At 41.9% G+C, this 24,774-nt stretch overlaps 1 protein-coding gene across 6 annotated transcripts; it reads left to right on the plus strand.

Moving 5' to 3' along the window:
• Positions 1-586: 586 nt before the first annotated feature.
• mark4a (MAP/microtubule affinity-regulating kinase 4a) lies at positions 587-24,200 on the plus strand. 6 transcript variants are annotated; one of them, XM_046410960.1, is made up of 18 exons: positions 587-1,258; positions 3,703-3,900; positions 4,806-4,859; positions 10,815-10,863; positions 11,190-11,255; positions 13,772-13,842; positions 13,937-13,993; positions 14,592-14,828; positions 16,433-16,552; positions 16,648-16,747; positions 16,911-17,020; positions 17,749-17,935; positions 18,299-18,510; positions 19,511-19,614; positions 20,388-20,672; positions 22,427-22,509; positions 23,171-23,242; positions 23,342-24,200. In XM_046410960.1, exons 1-18 carry the CDS (start codon positions 1,205-1,207, stop codon positions 23,689-23,691), a joined length of 2,409 nt encoding a protein of 802 aa, XP_046266916.1. In that variant the 5' UTR covers positions 587-1,204; the 3' UTR covers positions 23,692-24,200. The 6 variants fall into 6 exon arrangements, with proteins under 6 accessions (XP_046266916.1, XP_046266914.1, XP_046266915.1 ...); XM_046410958.1 differs by having other exon boundaries at positions 18,284-18,510; positions 23,171-23,215; positions 23,355-23,554; XM_046410959.1 differs by having other exon boundaries at positions 588-1,258; positions 23,171-23,215; positions 23,355-23,554.
• Positions 24,201-24,774: the final 574 nt, after the last annotated feature.

Consider the following 24,774-nt stretch of genomic DNA (forward strand, 5'->3'; position numbering starts at 1 on the left):
CTGAAGTTGACGCTTTGGGGGCTTGTTTCAGAAAATTAATACAAAATATAAAGCAGGTGGTTTTATTGGTGTATACGCTCAAAATGAGCAATTCACCACACTCTAGCACACTGAAACCCATCGTAACTCAATGTAAATGCAGTGGAAAACATTTCTTTCTTTTTAAAAAATGAGGCAACAGAAAAATGTATTTGAGTTTATCATGAAGTAGGCTACCCTGGTCTTAAGTGTTGTTCAGTGAGCCTTAAAGCCACTTTCTGTAATCTAAAACGAAACTTTTTGTCAGATGTGGTCTAATTTTGGGTCAGATTTGTGTCGTTTTAGAGCTCACTGATGTAAAAAAAAATTTTTTTTGACAGCCTCTGATTTAATCTGATGTGGACACAAAAACTAGAAACTCCGATCAGTATAACTTAATACAGTCTAAAATGATCATACAGTTGCAGTTTGAACCACAGTTACGACCGCCATTTATTGCAGGGCTGTTGTATGGGACTACACTGGTTTTAGTTTTCAGTTTGACAATGAATTATTGTTTATTCATAAAGGCTTTTACCTCAAAACTAAAGAGCGGAAGTCACGCCTGCGTGCATTCTCCTCCACTTGATGGTGGTGCGCATCTCACCGACCGGGAATACCGATTTCTGAACATTTCGGCCTTTTCCCCCCGCTGCACCGTAAGCTGTGCTTTTTGCTGCGAGCGGCTGCAAAGGGGAGCAGGTTGCATTGGCGTCGTGGGGTTAAAGTGAAAGATTACATCGGTCAGTATTATGACAAACGGAGATGACACACATCCAGAAGGAGCTCTGTTTGTTTTGTATGGCGAAATGAGGCAGGGGGTGGAGAGTCGCCACAGAGACGCTGGGCTTCGGCCAAACATCACCGCGTTTTAGCACTTATTCGCTGCTCGGGATTTGCATTGCATCGCATTTGCTGCATCGTTGATCGGCCGGATTCTTGCAAAGTGCATGGTGGAAAATGCAGCTTGTTTGAGGACACCCCCCCCTCCAGATACCCGTTGCTGCCATGATAGGCAGAGGTCTCCTCTCGACCGCGGCTCGGGCGGTTGGAGAAAAGGCAGATTGATTTGGGACGGTGGGTCGCATCTGCGGATGTTATTCTGTCTCTGGAGCTCGTAAATATCATCCGCGCAAACACACAGTGATTCTTACTCAGGGAAAAAAAAGAGGAGAAAGAAAACAACATGTCTTCTCGGTCTGCATTACCGTCTGGAAACGACAGGAGTACTGGAGACCATGTAAGTGCAATTATATCCTAACGTTATAGCCTCCATTTGTGTGCATGCAATAGATAAATGGTACATCTCTGAGGAGATCTCCACATAAATGTGGCCTTTGGCATTCACTGGCTTTATTCATAGTGTATATGGAGTCTCAGGTGGTGCTGTTTTTCCTCATTAGCTGAAAGGACTCTGGAGGTGATATTGGACGGATATTTTAGCAGAACAGGCTCGTTCAGAATGGGCTAACCTTGAGTGTCTGCGCAGGGAAAGAGCTGATGGCAGGCAAACAGCCCGGAATGAGTCCATCCGCATACGATAACACTCGGCGGATATGCGCAGAAAGCCTGAAAACCAGCCGTCACCTCTTATTATAAGGCTGTGGAGAGATAGTGATGTCACATTATACACCTCGCTGCTGCTGCTGCTGCTGCTGCTGCCGCTTGTATGTGTGTGCGCGTGCGTGTCTGTGCGTGTGTTTCCCCAGAAATTGGATGGGTGGGACGACAGCACAGAAGGCCAAAATAAATGTATAGAGAATATCTGGGTTGTTCGCATGAAGCGAGGGGATTACTGCGTAAAATGATGTGCAGTCCGTTGGTGCTGCGCAGCCTACAAAGCGCCCAGCCCCAGAGCCTGTGGGTGTCAGACAGCGCCATACATTCAGTACAGTGGAAAACAGTAGCGGCCTGCTGTAAAGAGAGAAGCAGGGGTGATTTATTCATGTGAGAAGACAGAATATAGCAGCACTGATTGTCGGTATCTGTCTATCTTTTTACATTCCTTATTAATATCAAATGGTGACATGACTGATTGACGTTGCATTATGTCATTTCTTTGCCCTAAACACTTCTGCCCCCCCCACCCCCATCTGTTTGTTACTAGAGCTTTCAACACAGGGATGGTTAAGCCAGTAGATGTGTGTGTGTGTGTGTGTGTGGAAGTAACTGGATGTGCATAAGTGTGCCAGTTTACGAGGTGCATGATTGATTATGAATGCAGAGCCGTTCCTTCCATTAGAACGGCTCTTGATCTGCTGTCATCACTCTACAATTAAGTGATGGGTGCAGATGAGTGGATTGACCAGGGGATATGTTGGGTTGCCTTGTTGTCACAGGTGAGGCTTGGCTTGATGTGTGCCTTACAGTCTGTGGATTAATGATCCGCTGATCACTGTGTACATGATTCCAGTGTTGTTGATTGGGACTTAGCTTTGGTGTCTATACTGTAAAGACTGAGGGGTCCAAACTGGCTTTAGGTGGGGCGTGAGAACAGGAATGAAAGCATGGAAGGAGGGAGTGTCAGAAGGTGGGGCTTAAGGCTGCACGGTTGTGTGTGTGTGTGTGTGTGTGTGTGAAGCTGAGAGCAAGATGACATGCTGGGGGTATGGAAGTGTGATGCCTCAGGGCCTGGGACTGGCCAGGGACCACTGTGCCAGCATCTGCTCCCTTTTTTAGTCTTTCCTCCTATATTCCTCTCTCAGCTAGTTACCTTTTTCTGATCATCTCCATCTTTCTTGGCCCCCCCTTTTTTTTAAATCAGACATCCTGGTTTCTGTCTCTTGCTATTGCCCTTTGTTTCCCACCTCCCTACCATTGATTCTGTCTTCCTTGCTCTGTATCTTTGCTTGGGCTGTCACATGACAAGAAGCTGCTTCATACTGTAATTCAAGTTGTAATGCATCCAGCTTTTGTTTGTGTAAAATCACGTTGTTGTGTCCTCCCTTTCTCTTCTGCTCAGCTTCGGCTCAGTTGTCTGTGACTCAAGCTTTGGACTCTGTTATTGCTGCACAACAATGCTCTGGAGCGTTGTGGTCCAAAATGAAGGTGGTAACGTGCAGCAGATACAGCAGCAGCATCACAGCTAACCATGTACAGGGCTGTGAAATCTTCAGGGTTACCTCACACTGAAGTGAACGTATTAGCTGTAAATTCTGTTATGAAGACATCCTCCAGCAGTTAAATAGTATATCTCTAAAGAAGATGATACTGGATCCTAAATGGGAGCAGTATTGTCAAGTGTTCATGTGCTGAACAGCAGCTGTGAACCCAAACATGAAGGGCAGGTATTCACATGTAGATTAGCTCATCATCAGTCCTTTTTGTGTTTGCGAAACAAACATCTGGTGGAATGTGATGTGGCACAGACTTGTCAACTTCTCAGTCTAACAACAGATTACATATAAAGCTTGGGTGCTTATTGTAAGGATGTTTACCTGTGCAGATTTTGTCAGTGATATGGAATCTGTGAAACAATTAGCCGCCCAGGGACTTTCATGAATGCAGCGGATACTCAGTGTGAGCAAGTTCCTTTGAGCTTTGCCTTAAAACAGCAGCTGCCTGAAAACATCATATTGTGTCTTTGATTCTTTGATGAGTAGAGTCCACAACCAGCTCGCAGAGACATTGGTATTGGTGTTGGCACTGTGAGTAACACCCCCCCTCCACCTCCCTTCCTTCCAGCATGTCTCGCTGGGGGCCAGCCGCTCAGACAAAGCCACCAGCCAGTCCAGCCGCTCACTGGGTGCTCGGTGCAGGAACTCCATCGCCTCCTGCTCCGATGAGCAGCCACACATTGGCTGCTACCGTCTGCTCAAGACCATTGGCAAGGGAAACTTCGCCAAGGTCAAGTTGGCCCGCCACACCCTGACGGGCAAGGAGGTGAGACAGGGGGCAGTGGAGGCCCAGTGTGGGAGAAGGGAAGAAGGAGATGGATGGGAGTAGGTGATGGATGATTAAGATGGTTTCCCTAAGATGAGAGTTGGTGCAGTACTGAGTCTGCAACGTCATTTACGTTTTCAGCATATTATTAAAGAAGTTCATCCAAATTGAATCTTCTCAAATATCAATTTCTGTTCAACACATTTTAATAAGCCAACATCATGCCAGCAGATTGACTTTTAAATTCTGTGCAGACATCATGGCTTCAACTGGGGAAAAGTAATTTTAAGAAAAAGAACTTTAATCCGTTGTTCAGTTATTTAAGAATGATAAGATTTAGACACTAAATACTAAATGATGGCATGAATGGTTACCACTTTATGGTGCGGTGCACTTTAGAAAAGCTTGTTGTAAGTAATTGATTTTTAAATGTTTAATAAGCCTTTAAATAAAGCTTTATAGATCAGTTAGAGACCATCAAGGATAACTTTTGGGATGATGGACTGTTCGACTGATTGAACCATAATGGATGACCTAAATGTATAACTGCATTATTGCTAAAGAGAAAGGACAATCATTGGAAAGATAGATCTTTCACAACCTGGTAACTCAAAATTTGTTATTACAAGAGGCTTACAACTGATCTATAAAGCATTTACACATGATTTATTAGTCAGAAGGTCACTAGTTCCAGTGTAAAAGATGGTTTGGTTGAATGTGGTACGCAGATACGTTATTTGTATGATATTGAATTGGGACTATACACTGTACAATAGGTTGGTGTTAACGTCATCAGTAAGAAAGGATTCTGAGTATCATCGAGAGGCTGTTGGAAGTCAAAGTAAATATCTAATGGTGATGACTTTACTATTCCTCATTAAAAATGCCTTTAATGTCTCTTCCAGGTTGCAATAAAAATCATTGACAAAACTCAGTTGAACCCAACCAGCCTACAAAAGGTGAGTTTTTCCTCTTTGTACTGATGGATTATATATTGAGGAGTATGTGCATCATGTCCACAGGTACAAAAATGAGACACAAGCTACAATGTCTGATACTGCCCACGTAACATCAGAAACGTGGATGCGTTGGTCACATCGATGTAATTCAACAAAATACCAATATGCCTTTGCGGGCTTGGAGAGGTTGATGTTTTTCCTCAGCTGTTTCCTCCTCAGAGGGGCAGGAATGAGAGAGCAGCTGATAGAGAGAGGGCGTGTGGGATGTGATGCTGTTTGGCAGGTGCTAGGGACTGGATGGGAGTGAGAGGAGACCTCTGCTCCAGAGATCATCTCTCGTCTCTCTCTGGGCTAATCACTGCCCTGAGAGGGGGGTGACTCATCATGGAAACCTCGGTCACCCAACCTATCCTTTTTTATGTTTGTGTTCTTAATATGTCTTCCCTGAACCCATGTTGATGTGGATAACAAATCACAGTGATTTCTGTGGTGTTTCGTAGTCAGCGATGGTCAGCAGGTTGAGTCGTGGACACTCAAGATTTGTTGTGCATAAAGGTCAGAGGCAGTGGAGAGGTGTGGACACTTGGTTTTGCCAATGATCAAGTTCAACCTCAGTGTGGCACAGACACACACTTGATTCTGATTCAGGAGGTGGAATAGTAGACATCTGGAGCAGGATACCTGGACTTGTAGTATCCATACTCAAAATGGCTGACATGTAGGCCATTTGATCAGGTGTTTATCCCATGCTCGTATACCTCCTTATTATCTCCCAGCCACACCAGTCGGAAGCTTTTCTCCCCTGTCGCATGTGCGTCATGTAGCTGACACACCATTGGGGAAAGAGCTATCTCATTATGAAGGAATACTTGTGTATAAAAGCACATAGAGACAAATGATGCAGACAGTCCTACAGTCAGGCCTTATTTGCCATTAATGCTGCTAATATGCACACATACAGTCAGCCAAAGTGCAAGTAGCAGGAGTAAGAGTTGGGAGTAAGCAACACGTGCAAGTCTCAAGCAAGTCCTAAGTTGAGTCTCACTAAGTCATTGCTCAGGTCAAGCAAGTCGCAAGTCAAGTCTTAGGACATCCTGATCGTCTCCCCCAGTTTCCACATTTAAGCCAGTTAAAGACAGAGGTCATGAAAAGTATTTCTTTCAACGTTAATCAAAACTGTTGCAAGCTGCTTCCTCCTTACAAATGTTACTGATATTTGACATATTGTGGCAGTGAATAACAAGCCTTTAAAACAAACAACAGTGCAGAATGGGATTGCGAGAGTTGCACTCAGTAGTTAGATTCATCATGGTGACTAACTACTGCTTGTTGCTTATCACTCATATCAACTGAAACCACAGAAATTGTTGCCGTACATTCAGATAATTTTAGTGGACTGCAGCACCGACTTGGAAAACTTTATTGAACACTACTAGAGCGACATGCCAGCATGTCACTCTTCTTTGTTTTGCAGTGGGGCTCAATAGTTAATGGTGTATTACAGAGGTACTTGGCAGAGAAAGGGGTACGATGGCATGTCAGGGGAAACACATGTAAACATTTAATCATGAGCATGCAGCTGTGTTAGCTACTAACATTCCAGCATAGTTCACCTGGTTAAATACTTGTTTGGCCAAGCAATAAGTTGTCTAAAACGACACATTTATGTACCTTTCTTGTGATTTTTGTAGTGACGGATAGAGTTGGAGTCAGTCCTTTTGAAGCATCTGTCTTAAGTCTAAGTTAAGTCTCAAGTCATGAATACTGAGTCATAGTCAAGTCTTTTATTGGTATTGATCAAGCAAGTCTCAAGTCATCACATTTGCAGCTCATACCTGACCGCGTCTTGTGACTTGAGAACGCCACCTCTGCCAAAGCATCTCTCATTTAGCCCATCCCTCCCTCTCTCTTATCTCTCATACCTTCCTCAGCCTGCATGAGCGCCTCAGCCTATGGGCAAGACATGAACAGAACACAAGGAACAAATCAGGGGTTGAAGAGCAGTACACATGTGATTCTTTATATATGTATGGTGTGTTTTTAGTGTAGTTTGACTGAAAGATGTCGTCCTGTCTATGAGAAGTATTTCTTCTCTTGAGATCTGGAATTAATGTAGCAGGAGCATAGCTGGATTTCTGGGGCCCCTGAGAGAATAGTTCTTGAATAGGCACCACCTTAGTTATGTTACTGGATGTTGTGGGTCCTCGGAATCGTTACCATCTGTCACTTTACTGGTAACAACTTTGTAAAAATGTCCAAGAAGATTTGCCCAGAATGAATAGCGATTAAAGAAAATAATCCTTTTGATTATATTTAGTGTCTTTTCATTTGACTTCTCTTTTTGCGAATAATCTTTTCCTCTATCTGTGTATTTACAGTGCAGCAATAGCAATGACCTTGGGTGGTTACAGTATTATCAAGGCTTTAGTGCATAAATGCAAGTTTTCATTGTTTTCTTTTCCCATAGTCGTCCATTGCCCTTTTGATCACTGGCTTTCTGTAATTCTGAATCCTTTGACTCATCTTATTTCTGATGCTTAAATCATGGCAGAAAATGGATTTTCTGTACCTTACCTGGCTGGAATATTAAATGTATTGCAGGAACTGTAATCCCAACTTCTGTGTTAACCCGTCCTCCTGCCTGGTGCTTTTCTTGGACCGGACTGGCTGCAGTGAGAGACAATGGTGCAACATTTAGGACAGGACTGAGGAGAGAGGCAAAGGATTGGCCACTGATTGGAGAGAATACTCTACAATTGGCCGGTGATGATAGCGGGCTTCTTTACATACCCTGGGGCTAGAGAAAATCCTTAGTACTGAAGACATGAAAGAGCCCATATTAGCATAATCTGGACGGTGATGTATGTAGAGGAGAGAAGGAAAGAGGGAGATGTATTGTACGGTGGTGGGTAAAAGAGGGGGAGGAAAGAAGGAAGTGGGAAGTGAAATCACAGATGAGAAAAACCAAACCTCAGCATCTGTGGAGAAGGATTTCTTATGAGAGGAAATCGCAGGATTACGAGAGGAGATTTTTAGACTGGCCTCTCTGATGTTGGAGGACACCTGGAAACAAAAATGTGTCAGATAGAAATTAGGTTTTGTCAATTTTTAATAATATGTTTTTGTGACACAACACATGCAAGCTTAAACTTTGACTTTAATTTCAATTGCTTTCCATCTGTCTGATTTGTAATTAAATCGTGGGATTGCTATTTATTTGCGGTCATTAACGATGACCGGGGTTGAACGTGTTGCCGGGGGATTGTTTATTGTTTTGACGGATCTGACCGCTCAGTCTTACTGTGACGAGCGGGGAATTAATGGAATGCCTGGATGATGTGACGCTTCATCACTACGTATCCCAAGATTCCCTCCAGCACAGCTGGAGAAGCTGGGAAAGGGCCTGGTCTTAATGCCTGGGTCGCTATGGCAACAGTGACGTTGGGGGTTCTGCTAGAAGAGAAGCCTGCTAGAGGAATTGAGGGAAGAAGAAGGGAATGGAGGGAGACACATCAGAAAACTGGAGAGGGGGAGGATTGAGAAAAGAGGATGGAAAAGCTTATCGCGCCATCTTCTTCTTTCCAGTTGGAGTTGACGACATAGAGGAGAGTCAGTGGTTTTCAGCGATGGCCGTTTGTAGAGTGAGTGTGCTGTTATATACATGGAACCAGGGTATCTGGCTCAAATTTAATCCCTTGCTCTGCCTTGACAAAGTGTACAAATATATCCCCCAGAGTAGACATATCACACGCAGTGAGAAGAGCTTGGCCAGAGAGAAGAAGTTGGTCTGTTTTTGGCTGCAGATTCATCACATTTGTGTGTGGGCCATTTGTTGTTGTTGTTTTTAATGGTGAGGAGGCTTTTTTTGGTTGTTGTCACCCTCGCAAGTTCTCATTTGGATGAATATCAGAGACCAAAAGTGATAGTGTTATTTTTAGGACAAAAGTATAACATTGTCAGCTTGTACTGGTCCAACCTCAATCTCTTAGTGGTTTTTAGTTTGATTTCTGTAGCAGAGTTGATTACATGTTTGTGTGCTAAACACACTATATGAAAAACAACCAAGCAGCAAGCTATTTAATGAAGTCTTCACACTTCCTACACCAATTTATGAAGTGGTGAATTACCTTGCAGTTTTATCATTACACTTCCTTAATACTGTCAGGCTCATAATGAACAGTTTAAAAAAGGATACAAATCCTGGACAAATAAGAGAAATTCTGTTCGAATGTTAATTGTCTTTGAAAACAATTCATGGAGACAGCTGACACTGTGCCTCACAAGCCCAAAAGCATCTGTATTTGATGACCTAGGAAAGAGACTTTCAATTTGAATACAACTCAAAATGTTCTTCTGTCCACAAAAACTGTCCATAAACAGACAGAATACCTTACTGTACATTAGCTGTAAGAACAACTGCAGGTACTGATGGTATGTGTGTCTCATCTGACTGAAAAATTTGCAGTGGTGCAGTGGTTAGTGCTGTCGCCTCATAGCAAGAGGGTTCCAGGTTCAAATCCCAGTCTGGGCCCTTCTATGTGGAGTTTGCATGTTCTCCCTGTGCCTGCGTGGGTTTTCTCCAGGTACTCTGGCTTCCTCCCACAATACCAAAATGCACATTAGATTAATTGGCTACTCTACATTGCCCCTAGGTGTGAGGGGTTGTCTGTTTTTGTGTGTCAGTCCTGCGACTGACTGGCGACCAGTCCAGGCTCCAGCACCCCCGCAACCCTGACGGATAAGCGATATAAAAAATGGATGGATGTTTAGTTTGAACACAGTGGAATTATTTTGCACAGCTTTTACTTGTTAATAAAAATGAATATAGTATGTTCATTACCCATTACCCCATTAATTTACCTGTTTATGTCCAAATAAGTGACCCAGCTCAAGTTGGAACCTGATATAGGAGAAAGTTAGTGATGTAGCAGCAGTAGAGTAAATAATGTTTGACACTAGAGTGAAGAACGGTCTAGATTTCAGATTCCATTCTGCAAATGAAATTTGTTTGCAGGTCTTTGAAAGGTATATTTTGTATTTAGAAAACAAAGTTAAGTGTCTCACCAACTTAAATGTTCAATCTGCTAATTTAGAGAATGACTTGGATGATTAGGAAGACATTAACGTCAGCTTACACCATTCAGTCGTGTTATTCTTCTGACAAGAAGGTTATTACTCCTTGTTTGTATGTCAGCAAGACATTTTTGTATCTCATAAACTTATTTGATGTACATTTGGTGGACAGGATTTTGGTGTCAGACGTGATGATGCAATATTCAGTGGACTCTAGTTTCACAGGCTGAACAATGTTTACAAGAAGTCACTTTTACTTCAAATTTTAAAAACTGGGATCATTCCAAATGTTGTGATGGAAACCTTGAAAGAAAATGTACAAGTTTGCCAAACTTCAATTTCACATGACAACCTGACAGCTCTCAGGGATCATGTGAATTCTGTAATAATAATAATAACTTTATTTATATAGCACTTTTCAAAACTCACAGTTACAAAGTGATTCACAGTAAAAGGAAACCAAAAAGGACAAACAATGATTAATTAGATAAAGTACAGTAAAATTCAATAAAATAAAATAAAACAGGATTAAGACAAAATGAAATAACAAATTGAGTTTAAAAGGATGAGTGACTAAGAAAAGCCAAGCGATATAATTGAGTTTTGAGAAGAGATTTAAAAGAGGACACTGAGTCTGCCGCCTGCATGTTTTCTGACCCAAAGTGTCATAGGCCGGAAAATGCTCAACTGCTGAGAAGTTCTTTACAATTTTAATGTGTTTGTTGTCATGATGCATGTCACATGATGTCCTCACTGCTACAATTTAAAGCATAGATTTATGGAATTGTGGAGAGACAATTTTAAACACTCAGAGGCAGGGTCTGCAACACAATAATTATTTGTGTCCAATATTATCAAAAAAATTCTGTTTCTTTTTTGCAGCTTTTTCGGGAGGTACGAATAATGAAAGGCTTAAATCACCCTAACATAGGTAAGGCATGTACATACATTTCAGTGTGTCTGAGTGTGCGTCCATGCATGTGTGCTTTGCTTTCATGTGTGGAACCAGACGGAAGTTTAATTCTTTGAATGAGCTTTAGACCATTCATTGACCGAACCGTCGCAGGCCTCATATAGAGGTCATGAGGTTGGATTTTCTAAAGCTGAAATGCCATATGGATCAAAATCCCCCACAGCATTAGCAGCAGTTTGCCTGATATTAACACAGACAGGCAGACGGCTGTGTTAGTACTTAGAATGTGAGCAGAATTTGTTTATATATATTTGATTTTAATCTGATTCTGTTTTGGGCTACAGTGCAGCTGTTCGAGGTGATAGAGACTGAAAAGACCCTTTACCTAGTCATGGAGTACGCCAGTGGAGGTGAGTACATCAGCTGTCATGTCCAGAAAATGTAAATGAGGACAAATGGTACAGGTGGTTAAAGGTTTGAGGGAAAAGTTACAAAGATATTTGAGGTTTTTTTTTTTTTTATTTCCCTCCTGAATATCTGAAGAGCAGTTTAAGGGAATAGTGGACACATAGAGACTATTTCGCCTTTGGACAGAACCAGGCTAGCTGCTTCTGTCTCTAGCCAGTCCTGGCAGACTGTAGCCTTGTAGTCAGAGTAGACATATGAGAGTGAAGATTTACACATTTAGTCTCTCTGTAGTGCGAAAATCAATAAAAATAAGGCACCTTGTGCTGTTAATGTTGCCAAATACAGCTGAAACCAAAATATGAAAAGGTGAATTGTACACCATGGGATTTAATTTTGTATTGTATGCGGTTGTGAAATAGAGCCCGACCGGTACTTGATTTATGGGGCTCAAGCTGATACTGATATGAAGGAGTAAAAGAATTCTGGTATATGGTGTAGTAGCTTGGTGTAGCAGATCATATCTTGCTAGTGTACATCACATGTAGAACTACTTCACCCTACACAGTCTTAAATAAACTCTCTTGAACAAAATGCTGTGTTCAAAGTGTCTCACCAAACAGTTCATTTGCTCTTTATCCATTAAAAAAAAACTCTGAGATAGTTGGACCATATATTCACCACAGTGTGACTGTGCACTCAGATTTAATAGAATACGGATCCACAACATAAATAACTGAGCAGCGTCTGTGCAGTAATGATGCTGCTGTTTAACGTGGCTTTAAACACAAATTCAGGAATCATGCCAGCACACTGCATCTGATGCTGGTCTCTTTTTTCTTTTTGCCTCCATTAGTCTCTTTAATGTTCCTATTTGTTTCCCTTTTCTCTGTGTTTTGGCCCTAACTGTATCCTTTGCTCTCTGTGACCTTGGAAAATGTCACAGACACAGTTTCAAATGTGGCTGATGGAGAAAAGACCATAAGGAGGTATTAGAAAGTTGTATTTGTGCCTGAATGCCTGTGAAGACCAAGCTGTAATACCTATATTTATATACAGCATATTTGAGTACGCTTAATATGGTATTCAAAAACTGCTTTTTTAATCCTAAACCTGGCAGCTACTCAGTCATAATGTTGTTGAAACAGTATCCAAGTGACTGTATACAAATGATTGCGAGAGGTTGGGGGCCGGTAAAGGAGTATTGTATTCTGTCTTTTTTTATTATTTGAAAATCAGGATGGGGCAAAAATATCAGTGTTGAAAATGAAGCTGTCCAAGCATAACAGCAGCTCTTATTCAGTTTAGAGAGAAGCTGTATTTTCACCATTTCTTAAGCTTCATTAAATATATCATTTTTAGATATTGTGAGGAGTATTATTGCAGTTTCTTTTTTTCATACATCCAAGGGAAAGCCAGAAGAAACTATAAATAATGTTTGTGATGGGCTTATTTTTCAAAAATGAAATGTAATATTCAACCACAATCTCAATCGTTTCTATGACATAAATAATGATGATATGGTCTAAGGGTGTTTAACAGCAATGCATATACACTCACATGTGATGTAGTCTGGAGTTTTGGTTTGATAATGAATGCCACTGTTGTGTAAATTGGGATTATCAGTACTGTGTCAGCTCTGACAGCTCTGAACATGTCATGTCATCAGCATAACATGAAACCTTTGGAACATCCAGAAATCATTATTGGCATGGATGATAATGGCTTGATGTACTTGAGGCTTTGTGTTATATTGTCTGCTGATGTACAGTTTATTGTTTTATGTGTGTAGAATTTTATTATATGCTTTTGTATTTTATTAAGTTTATTAAGTTTGGGAAATCCAGTTATTTGGTTTCTTCCTGTCTTGCTGAGAAAGTTCTCATGCACACTGTCTGATTTCAGGCATAGAGTAGAGCAGTTATTATTATTATTATTGTTCATATTAATATTTTCTTTAGTACATGTACAAACTTGTTCCTGACCAACTTTTCAGGCTCACACATTTTTTTTGCGTTAATCCTTGTGAGTGTAAAATGAACAGATTTGCTGTCACAAGGGACTACCACAAGTGATAATGCTACTGTTAGCCATCAAAATAAGACTAGAGCAGCATGACCCCAGAGTACAGTCAACTGAGAAAAGATGCATTTTATTGCTTGTAATTTTTTTCATTTTCAAAGAGAAGAAGATTATCATTATTATTATTATTATTATGAGCTTTAGAGCTGTGTGTAGGCTGATTTTGTTACCTTGGGATAGAGCAACACTAGTGGTTTTCCTCTGTCTCCTGTCTTTTATGCTAAGCTAAGCTAATCAGATGCAGCTTTCTACTGAATGGACAGGTATGAGAGTGATATCAATCTTCTCATGTAGCCCAGGGCAAGACAGTTAACACGTGTATTTCCCTAAATGTCAAACTATGCCCTGAAATTGATTATATCAGCACTATGAAATCAATTAATATTGCTATAACGCTTCTGGCTTTGTGCGCTGACTGATTTATTTCTGTTTCACACAGGTGAAGTGTTTGACTACCTCGTGTCTCATGGGAGGATGAAGGAGGCTGAAGCCAGAGCCAAATTTCGACAAGTACGAATACACCGCCTTTTGATGTCCACATTGTACCAATCCTCTCTTTTAATAGTCAGTACTTCAACTTTGTCTGTCTTCTTCGTGTTAACAGATTGTTTCTGCTGTCCACTACTGCCACACGAAGAACATTGTCCACAGAGATTTGAAGGTGAGGAAAGCTCAGAAGATGTTTTGGGCTGCTTTCAGAGACGGCGGATTAAGGCTAGTCCAAGGCTAGGACATTTCTGTCCCTGACAAATTACACTGAACTGAAAGTTATAATCTGGGACTAGTCTTAATCTGTGTCTGTGAAAAAGGCCCTTTAACATCTTAATCGCACAGTAGAGCACTGATAAATGGAGAAGCTGTGTGTGTGTTTTTTTTAACCAAGCTGGGAAGGGTATGAGGCAGCCTGCTCCTCTTCTCATAGATTATTACATTCCTAAATACACACAGTGACATACATACAGTATGAGTCATGTCCAGTATCTATGTTGTTGGACAACATGCAAGCACCACCCCTCCTCCCCATCTGTCTCTCATTTGCACTCTGTCTTTTTTTCATCATCACAACTCTCATTCTTGTGTTCGCCTACTTTCTCGTTTCTCTTTTTCCTCCCACATCCAACTAATTCCTCCACTCCCTCGATGTGTTGTTCTCTGTATACATCCCTTTTCTGTCCCCTCTGTCCCCTGTTACCCATCGGTGCCTTCTCCTCCTTCTCTTCCTCCTCCTCCTCTTCTGCATCAATGTATATATGACTCAGGCGGAGAACCTTCTGCTGGATGCCGACGCCAACATCAAGATCGCCGACTTCGGCTTCAGCAATGAGTTCACACTGGGCAACAAGCTGGACACATTCTGTGGCTCGCCGCCCTACGCTGCCCCAGAGCTTTTCCAGGGCAAGAAATATGATGGGCCCGAGGTGGACGTCTGGAGCCTCGGAGTCATCCTCTACACTCTGGTCAGCGGCTCGCTGCCCTTTGATGGGCAGAACCTGAAGGCAAGTGGATGGGGGAGGGTCAGTCTGTCTGTTTATCTGTCTGCCTGTGTACATTCAGAGGCAGGAGTTTTCCTTAGAGGGATATGGTAACATTAATGGGTTTAAGGGTATTGAAATACATAGTTTCCAATGATTATCTTACTATGTTTTCAATGTGTTAATTTTCAGTCAATCATAAATGAAATTTGTGAGGTTGTATTTTTTTTTTTTGAGTATTTTTCTTTAACTTATCTTGTGTATATTATATATAACGTTTGCTTTGTACAGTCTTGTCAGAAAGTAACAATTCTATTGTAAGCATATTAAACTCGTGCAGTTTGAAGCGGCCCTTATTGAGCAGAATTTTGGGGCTGTGTGGTTCGCTCTGCTTTCAGTGTTATCTTAGATTACATGAGCTCAGGCATTTCTGCCCTTTGGTGTGGTCTGCGGAAATCCAGGCATGTAGTGGCATCCTCGCGGTTCAGTGTGTGACGTGTAGACATTCCGGTTAGAACGTTTGTCTCTTTGTCCCAGAAATCTCTTTGGCATTATAGTGTGTTTGTTATTTAATCTTCTAGACCAGGATTTTAAGTAAGTGACAAAGCCAATTATGTGATCCATTATAATAAAATGGATATAGAAATAAAAAAATAAAAATAATGTTATCTTAAGGATCCCACTCGTATTCATCTATATTGATATAAGAGAACAGGACACTGTCCACATGACTTCATCCTTTTCATGCAGTTTGGCCTCACTGACTCCGGAAACCTCAAAAAACATTTCACTCTGAAACGTTCAGAAGGTTATTCAGAAAAGTTCATGATTAAAAACTAGACAAGACAATATTTTGTGTCTTTACTGGTAAAACAAATGAAAAATATTTTTTAAGCAGATTTTCACACCCTGTATGTACACTATATATATATTTTTGCAATTTAAATATCCTCCATTCTGTAAGAACTAGTGCAAAGTTCCAAATTTTGACCATTTCATTTCTATTTCAAATGTTCCCCTCCCCCCTGATAACTGGTAGAGTGTAAACCTGTCTTGCCCCGGTTTGCTTACTGTAATGTCATTGTACCCTGTAGTAGAACTGCTGCTAAACAAAAAAAATAAGTAGAAATAGTATTTTTATCCAAAATCCAGCAGATGGCAATGAATGGCCCCCTAGAGCTCTACCAGAGGGTGGAGACAAATGTGTATTTAACCCCTCTCATATCAGAGCACAGCTCAGCATACTGCCTGCAGTGAAGGACCTGGGAATTTCAGCTTTTATGCGCCAGGCAGCATTACATCACACTGGTGTTATCAGGGAACATCAGTATAATACTGATACTTTTACTTAATACTTCTATATGTTGCTGGATATGTCGTAATTTAAAGTTCAACATAAAGCAAAGTAATGATTGTGAGTGGGATGAGTTTGACATGTTATCCCACTGTCTCTTTCTTTACTCTCACTTTCAATAAAAGGCCAAAACAGGAAAAAATCATCTTAATAAAAACAGAAGCCTGTGAAGTGATGACGCGTGTCAGTGTTGTGTGTTGTAGGTTTGCAGCGGCCTCCTGGTTTGTGTTCAGCTTATTTTCTGTATGTGTAATGTGATGCATTTTGCGTACAGGAGCTGAGGGAGCGTGTGCTGAGGGGAAAATACCGCGTCCCCTTCTATATGTCCACAGACTGTGAGGGGATCCTTCGCCGATTCCTGGTGCTCAACCCCGCCAAACGCTGCACCCTAGAGGTAAGAAATGCAAAACACGCAGCATTTTAAACCGCAGCTTACCTCGTGTAGCAATTCACACACAGCTGATAGCTTCTGTATCTCTGTTTTTACAGCAAGTCATGAAGGACAAGTGGATAAATACAGGGTATGAGGGGGACGATCTGAAGCCCCATGTGGAACCTGTTGAAGACTACAGTGATCCAGCTCGCATCGGTGAGTCAGCTGGGTCACTGTTACTCCAGCTGCAGATGGGCTGCTAAACTGTGTGTACTCAGGGACCTTTGCCATAACAAACCTGGTCTATGTAGCCATACAAGATGTTGCAAATCTCTTTCTCTTTTCTTACATTTTATATTTGGTTGGTTGTTTTCCTCAGAGGTGATGGTCGGGATGGGTTTCACTCCAGAGGAAATCAAAGACTCTCTGCTCAATCAGAAGTACAATGAGGTCACCGCCACCTACCTGCTGCTGGGCCGCAAAGGCGATGTGAGTTATGTGGATCTACACAATACTTATAAGAAGGATTTCAGATATTTTGCTAACATACTAACCAGAGCAGCAATGAATGAAATGCCAGGCTGGCCTTATCCTTCATCACCATTTGGACATATTGAATTGGATATTTTTCAAAAAATTTTCAATGCCAGTGCCAATTGTAGTACTTTCTGATACTTTCACTGATGAACATAAACTACCAAAATAAAACAAACATTTTAAATGTACAGTGTGTGTTTAATGTTGTCATCCAAGGGGCTTACGTAAATAAAGTACAGACTACTTTGTAAGTAATGTTTTAAATCTGCCCATCATCTGACCATGCATTATTTGATAAATTTATAAAAAATGTCAGATGTGCGCTAAAGATCTTCCTCATGTATCTATGTCAATAAAATGGAAAAATATCATACAGAATACCGATGATCAGGGAATGAGACTCAACAACCAACTTCTTTCTTCTTCTTTTTCTTCTTTGTCTGGAATCGCTCACTCCACCTTTAACTGTCTTGTGTCAGTGCTCTGAAAGAACTGAGGTTCAATACCTAATCGCTTTTATTGTAATTGGAGTTCAAAACTTTGGTTTATGGGAGACTGAAATCCCTGATATGTTCAGTTGTCCATGCGTTTGTCTTGCTGTGACTGACTTAACTTTTCAAGCGCCATACTGGGTGAAAGTTTCTGACATCTTGCTCTCCAATATCACTGGGACATTATAGGAGGGCAGTGAGGCTCGCACAGCTAGTAGCCTGTCCCTGGCGAGGGTACGACCCAGCCCTATCACCAACGGGACCAACAAGCACTCCTCAGCCACTGGCTCCTCTTCCTCCTCCACCTCCTCCTCGCATAGCAAGACCCAGCGCAGTGCCTCCACCTACCACAGGCAGCGACGACACAGCGACTTCTGTGAGTCTCTTCTCCGACTCTATCTGAGCCATACACTGGTTGAATAAAAGCAACTGAATCTGTCAGCTGTTTAATCAACTGATGCTATCTTACAATTCACATTTTAAAAACTTGCTCTCAAGAGTTGTTATGAAAACTTTTAATACGGAATTTAAATTAATAAGAAAACATGACCACATGCACCGTTAACCTTGATGATATAAAAGATATCTTCATAACTGGAAGAAGAACTTGTTCGGGTTATTGTGTCTGGCTGTGATTAGTTGTATGGATGGACTGTATGCTGCATACCATGCACTATATGCAGAATATTCCTTATGTGAGTCTCTGTGTGTCTGTGCTCTGCTGTCCTCCACAACAAAGGCGGGCCCTCCATGCCCGTCATGCACCCCAAACGGAGCCCGACGAGCACGGGTGACCGGGAGCTGCGGGAGGGACGAATGCCTTCTCGTAAGGCCAGTTGCAGTGTGATGGGGAGCCACAGTCTCCCTCCTTCCAGTCCAATGGTCAGCAGTGCCAACAACCCCAACAAGTCTGAGATCCCAGACCGCCGCAAAGACATGACTGCCACCACGGTAAGTGGTCTGTCAATTTCAAATGGTGCCCTCGACACATTAGACTATAGGGCCCCAGGGCTGCAGCAAAAACTCATTCACAGCCATGATAGCCACGGCCATACACAGCCATATTTGCTATTGGATTTTACTTTAGTATTTTTTTTCTATTTTAAACAGAATATAAGGTAGTGTTCTGTCACAAAAATGCATAAATACCTTTCTCCTTTTATTATCACAGACATTTCAGACCAACAACATTTATCCGTTCTTCCTCCCATTTTTTACACAACAAAATCCTGCAGTTCTGACCTGTATTTCAGCGCTGTTAAAATGCCCAATTCTGTTTCTCTGTTTCATTTCCACTATTTATATCTTTTCCACTGGTGCAGTGGTTAGCACTGTCACCTCACAGCAAGAGGGTTCCAGGTTCGAATCCCGGTCTGGGCCCTTCTATGTGGAGTTTGCATGTTCTCCCTGTGCCTGCGTGGGTTTTCTCCGGGTACTCCGTCTTCCTGCCACAATACCAAAAACATGCACATTAGGTTAATTGGCTACTCTACATTGCCCCTAGGTGTGAGTGTGAGAGTGTGTGGTTGTCTGTCTTTGTGTGTCAGCTCTGCGATTGACTGGCGACCAGTCCAGGGTGAACCCCGCCTCTCGCCCGTAGTCAGCTGGGATAGGCTCCAGCTCCCCCGCGAACCTGATGGATAAGCGGTATAGAAAATGGATGGATGGATATCTTTTCCACTTGCATAGTGTTTACTTAAAGTCAATTCAGAATGACTTTTTTTTGACATGATGTTCAAATAGAAATCATGCTTTATAATTTTGTTCCTGTAGGTACATGACTAATTTTTTTTTATTATTTTGGATATTTTGTGAACAGCTAAACATATGCATGAAGAGTATGGATTGCAGAAGAAAACCACTTCACAGGAGAATGAGTCAAGTCAGTTTCTGGTATCTGAATCTCACTGACTGTCAATCTGTCTCTTACCTTATTCTTCTCTCTGTGCAGAATAACATCCCTGGAAGTGCCATGACACGCCGGAATACATATGTGTGCACTGACCGCTCAGGCGCTGACAGACATTCTCTTCTGCAGAACGGCAAAGACAACAGGTACCACTTTGTGTCTGAAGTGCAGGATTTTTACATATAAATGAACATATGTTTCGTTCAAGGCAAACAGGTTCACACACTTTGTCAATGCAGTAGTTCAAGCAGGTAGAAACTATTTGTTGGAGCCACATCAGCACATATTCGGTGGTTTTGTTGTTAATAAAAACTAAAATCATAGATTACACTTTAAAAGTAGATGTAAGATGGAGGCTCCAGTCATTTTGCCTGAAAATTTCTACATGAAGAGGTAGCAGTTGTCACCTTCAGCTGTTGTGTTGTTAGGGGGACGTGTGAAAATCTCAAACAGAACTTCTTAGTACATTTTGCTTGTTGGAAGCTTGCCAGCTCAGTTTCTACAGTCCTACCAAGATTATGCTCACATCTTCAAAGTGACAAAAACTAGACCTATTTCTTTCATCTTTTTAGCTGTAAAGCCCTCGAAGCCAACATACTGTAGCTTTAAGGCAGAATGAGCAGGGTTTTCTAAGCATCTATTTAAAAACCCCAACTAACAAATCCAGCTCATTCTGCCCTTAAAGACAATGATAACAGAAATAAACCAGATTCTGATGCCACTGAACACATGCCACATGAAAGCTTTAAAGTAAAATATATCCATGAATCCTTCAGACAGTCCAACTTTTTACTTAAAAGTTTTCTATCCAATGAAATTGAATAAAAGCTTTGGTAAGGGAGAGGTTATATCTCAACGAAGACGAGACCTGATGGCAGAGCTAGATTAAGAAATGATCTCTTCCCTTTGTTCTCTGCAGCTCCCTGGGTCACCGCATGCCTGCAGCGTCTCCCTCCACGCTTAGCATTGCCGGCGCCGGAGCTGCCTCCTCCTCTTCCTCCTCTGACAGATGCCGCCTGACTCGTGGCTCCACAATCCGTAGCACCTTTCATGGGGGACAGCTGAGAGACCGCGGGCCCCCGGTGTACTCAGCCCCACCCACTTCACCCACCTTGTCCCATCATGATGCCAGCCCTCTGCCACACGCCCGCACCCGGGCCACGTCCAACCTCTTCACCAAGCTGACCTCGAAACTCACTCGCAGGTAGTTGCACTCCACATGTCACACTGTATTTTGAAAGTGTGAAAGAACCAAAGCAGTGATTTTTACTTAAGAATGGTTAAAATTTTAAAAGAGTAGTTAAACATTTTGGCTGAAATTGAGAGGTTGTTCATTATAGGGTGATTTCACACCTGGTGTTGGGTTCATTTGGTACAGAACAAGGGGAAAAATGACACATTGTTGTATTTTACCTCTGGTCCTGTTCCTGTTTACACCGACATTTTACGAACAAACCAAGAAGAGGAAACATATAGTAAATATTTTCGTGGCCTTTGCAGATAAATTGTGCGATCTCTTCCTGAATAGATTTCACAATTAGCAGATGCATTTATTAGTAGTTTAGTTTTTCAAATTTGGTTAAAATCAAGTATCTGCTACCATGAAATCCCGTGTTTTCTTCATTTGCTTTCGCACCACTTCTCTATTCGATTGGAAGCAAGCTGAGACCATGGTGATCTACAATTGCACTACTATTGCAATATTAATATTATTGTAAAATAATATTCATTTTTAACAGTCTATTGAGAATTATTATACTATTTGAAGTTTTTTTTTTTGCATCGCAGTTTGTTCAGAAGGTCAATACCACTTTCATGTCTGTGCATTAAATATGAAGCTATAGCCAGTAGACTGTTGCTATAAAAACTGAAAGCACTGAAAGCATGGAGAAGGCTGGCACTCTAGCAAAGAAAAAGAAGAACAAAACAAGCACCTCACAGACTCACTAATATTTTAACACCTTGGTTTTTATACTGATTAAACAACTGAGACACCTTTTAGAGGTGCCTCTTTAGCGGTTTTCTTCTGTTTCCCCTCCTTTGGGTTAAGCTAAGCTAATTTTTCCTTTTTAAAAGAGTTTTTTGTGGGGAGTTTTTCCCCACTCAAATTCAATGTTCAAGGACAGATGGCGTTGTACACTGTACAGAGCGTAATGTCCAATGACGTGTGATTTGTGATTTTGGTATATAAAATATACCAAGTATAAATAAAACTGACTTGACTTGACATGTACAGTCTCATGACTGAAGCATCATATGTGGTATAGACATGAGAGTGCTTTTGATCTTCACATCTAAATCTCTGCATTAAAGTCTAATTTCTAATGTCATGATTGGAATACTGTTAATACTAGCGTTAATACTAGAGTTACGTATTTGTTACTTATGTTACTTATGTGTTCATAGGGCCCTGATGTATTGCATTTCTTGTTTTTGGTAGCTTTTGATTTTTACAATTTAGGATTTGAGGCTTGTTCTGCTATTTATTATATATTTTATAAATATAAGGTGCTCTAAAGAGCATCACCTCCAATATTTGAACATGCTTTGCATATGTATCTTCAGAAGAGAAGATTCACATTAAATCAAACCAAGAAAATCAAATATATGACATGAAATCATATAGCGTTGCAGGTTCTTCCTTTCAGCTTGAGCACTGCCTGGGTATGGATCCATGCTTATCAGAACATTTTATTCACCCTGGCCTTTTGGCAAGCCCTTCTGTGGCCCTGGATTGTCCTCTGCTCCCCTTTCCCTCCCAGTCGTCATAATCACACATGTCTAATCTTATCAAACCTCAGCTTTATCCTTGCCAATCAGCTCCTGGGCTGCGCTCTTTTCCACCACTTGCTCTCCTGATTCAATTATATACTGTCTTACTCCCCACCCCCTGCTCTTACCCCATGTTCCCTCTTTTTCTCCATCTTTATCTTGTGCTTTCCCTTGTCATGGCATTAGGGTCAACCTTGACCCGTCCAAGCGCCAGGGCTCAAACAAATCAGTCTCGGGTTGTACTCTTCCACAAGGATCAAAAACAGTTAGTAAGTTCCCATGTCTCTCGCTTCTTTCTTGTCTCCCTGTGCTGCTTGATCTGCTTGCCTGGTCACACGGGAATTTGCTCAAGTCCGTGAATGTCTGCCTGACTGTATGCCTGACTTCATATGTCTGTCTTTGAATTATTGCTTGTCTGCATGACTTCATATGGTCAAGGTCCCACAAACTTGGTTTCGAGCATGGTTGCAGTCAAGGAAGATTCATGTGATTGTTGGTTTTAATTTTCAGTTTCAGGATCATTGTCATCATTGGCTGGCTATAACAAGCCTGTTATGATCCTGTGCATAAATTTCCCCTTACAAATGGTGTTTCATGTTTTTGTTTCATATTTGTTTTTGATGGGCTGTAAAGCCATTTAATGTTTATTCCATATTGTTGGGGAGAACGTATGGAATGTGTAGTGCTATATACTGAAGCGATTAAAGGTCAAAAAGTGCATTTCTGTATGCATGATTCAAAAATTGTGAGTGAGAACATAGGAAAGTGCATTCATGTAAAGTGAGGACACAATGTTCTGCACATGACGTGCTTGTCATTGTTGATGCTCGCTTGGTCTCGCTGAATGCCATCTCATCTGAGATTTGTGGGTTGGTTGTAAGGCTTGTTGTACTCTGGTGGATTACCTCTTCCCTCGTGTTTGCCTTACAGGGTCACAAATGAATCTGAGGGAATCAGGAGATTTGCGGTCACAAGGTCAGTGCACGTGTTCCAGATGCGTTGACAGCACTTAGAAAGTAGATGATCATTTATTTCTATTTTCAGCGATGAGACTAGTAGTAGGAGCCGTGATTCAATGCCTGAACTTTTTTTGTATTTTTTCCCCTCTCCATAGTTGCCATCTACCTGGGTATCAAAAAACGTCCGAGCCCCGGGCCGTCGGACGTGGCTGGGATCTGAGAGGCGGCGGGCGGCGGGACCCTGCGGAGGTGGTACTGGCTCTGCGGGAGGCAGCGCTTGGATGTGGCTGCCAGGTCCACCATGCCGGCCCCTTTCTGCTCTCCTGCACCCACGGCGTGGCAGGGGGCCGCGTGGCTTTTGAGGCCGAGGTGTGCCATCTTTCCACAGGCACCTCCGAGACTTCTAACGGGGTGCGCTACACGCGACTCTGGGGGGCACCGCTAGCTTTTCGGGACATTGCCACCCAGATCTCTAAGGACCTTGAACTTTGAACGGAGGGTGTGTTTGCGTACCAGTGTGTGTTACTGTGTGAGTGAGTGTTGCTGTGTGTGCACAAAGGGAGTGGGAGGTGGGGGGGTGGAAGTAATTAAAAAAAAAAAAACAACATAGAAGGGGCGAGGGGCTGGACCCGAGAGAAAAGACTTCTCCTTCTGTCTCTTTCATGACTGCCCCCTTGTACACACACACACACACACACACACACACAGATACACACACACCTGACCCGTAAAGTCGCACAGACTGAAGCACCCCTCCTCCACTCAATCACTCCACCCAGGTCAGCTAACTTCTTCACTGAGCAACTGCACCCACTGGACCTGGATCAGATGGAATCTAGTTGAATATTTTTTAATGCTACTTTAGCCATATTGACTCTTTATTTTGTTATTTATTGCTCTGATCATTGTTTTTTCCCCACTGTCACTTTCACCACTACAGAGGAACATCATCTCTTGTGTATCGGATGTCATTGCCCATCCAGTCCTTTTTTAAAATTGTTCTTTCACCACTCATTCTTTTCCTTGCCGATGATTATCTGCTGGCTTGTCATCACCTGGGGACAATAACATGCACAAACGTGGAGATGGTCCAACTCAGTGATCACATAAGCAGCCACAGGGGGTTGCATTGCTTTGGTTTGTGTACATGCAGCAGTGACGACTGCACTGGATTAAGGTCAGTGGGAGCAGGGTTGACAGATCTGTGAAGCAGCCAATCAGAGGCTGCTGTGGAATCCAAAAAGCCAGTGACATCTTCCACTTCAGGAGCTAATCGAGTTAACACGTCTTGATCACATTAGTTTCTCTGCATGGACCTATCAGAAATAAAAAATGTAGTTTGTCCTCAGTGTTCATTGAGGAACAGACCCCCTGGTTAACAAGATTTTTATGCATACAAGAAAAAGAGAACCTTTTGGTACAGTATTTTCTTGCTTCATTTAAGAGTCGTGTAGAAATGAAATCAATACAGCTGATTTGGCTAAATATCATTAAGTGTATATGACTTTGATTCTAGAAAGAGCTGAATTTTTTTCTATGCTCGCTCTCTGAAAGAATTAGTAGAGGTGTGCAAAG

This window comes from Scatophagus argus, chromosome 14 (genome assembly GCF_020382885.2).
Source record: "Scatophagus argus isolate fScaArg1 chromosome 14, fScaArg1.pri, whole genome shotgun sequence".
Classification (NCBI taxonomy): Eukaryota; Metazoa; Chordata; class Actinopteri; family Scatophagidae; genus Scatophagus; species Scatophagus argus.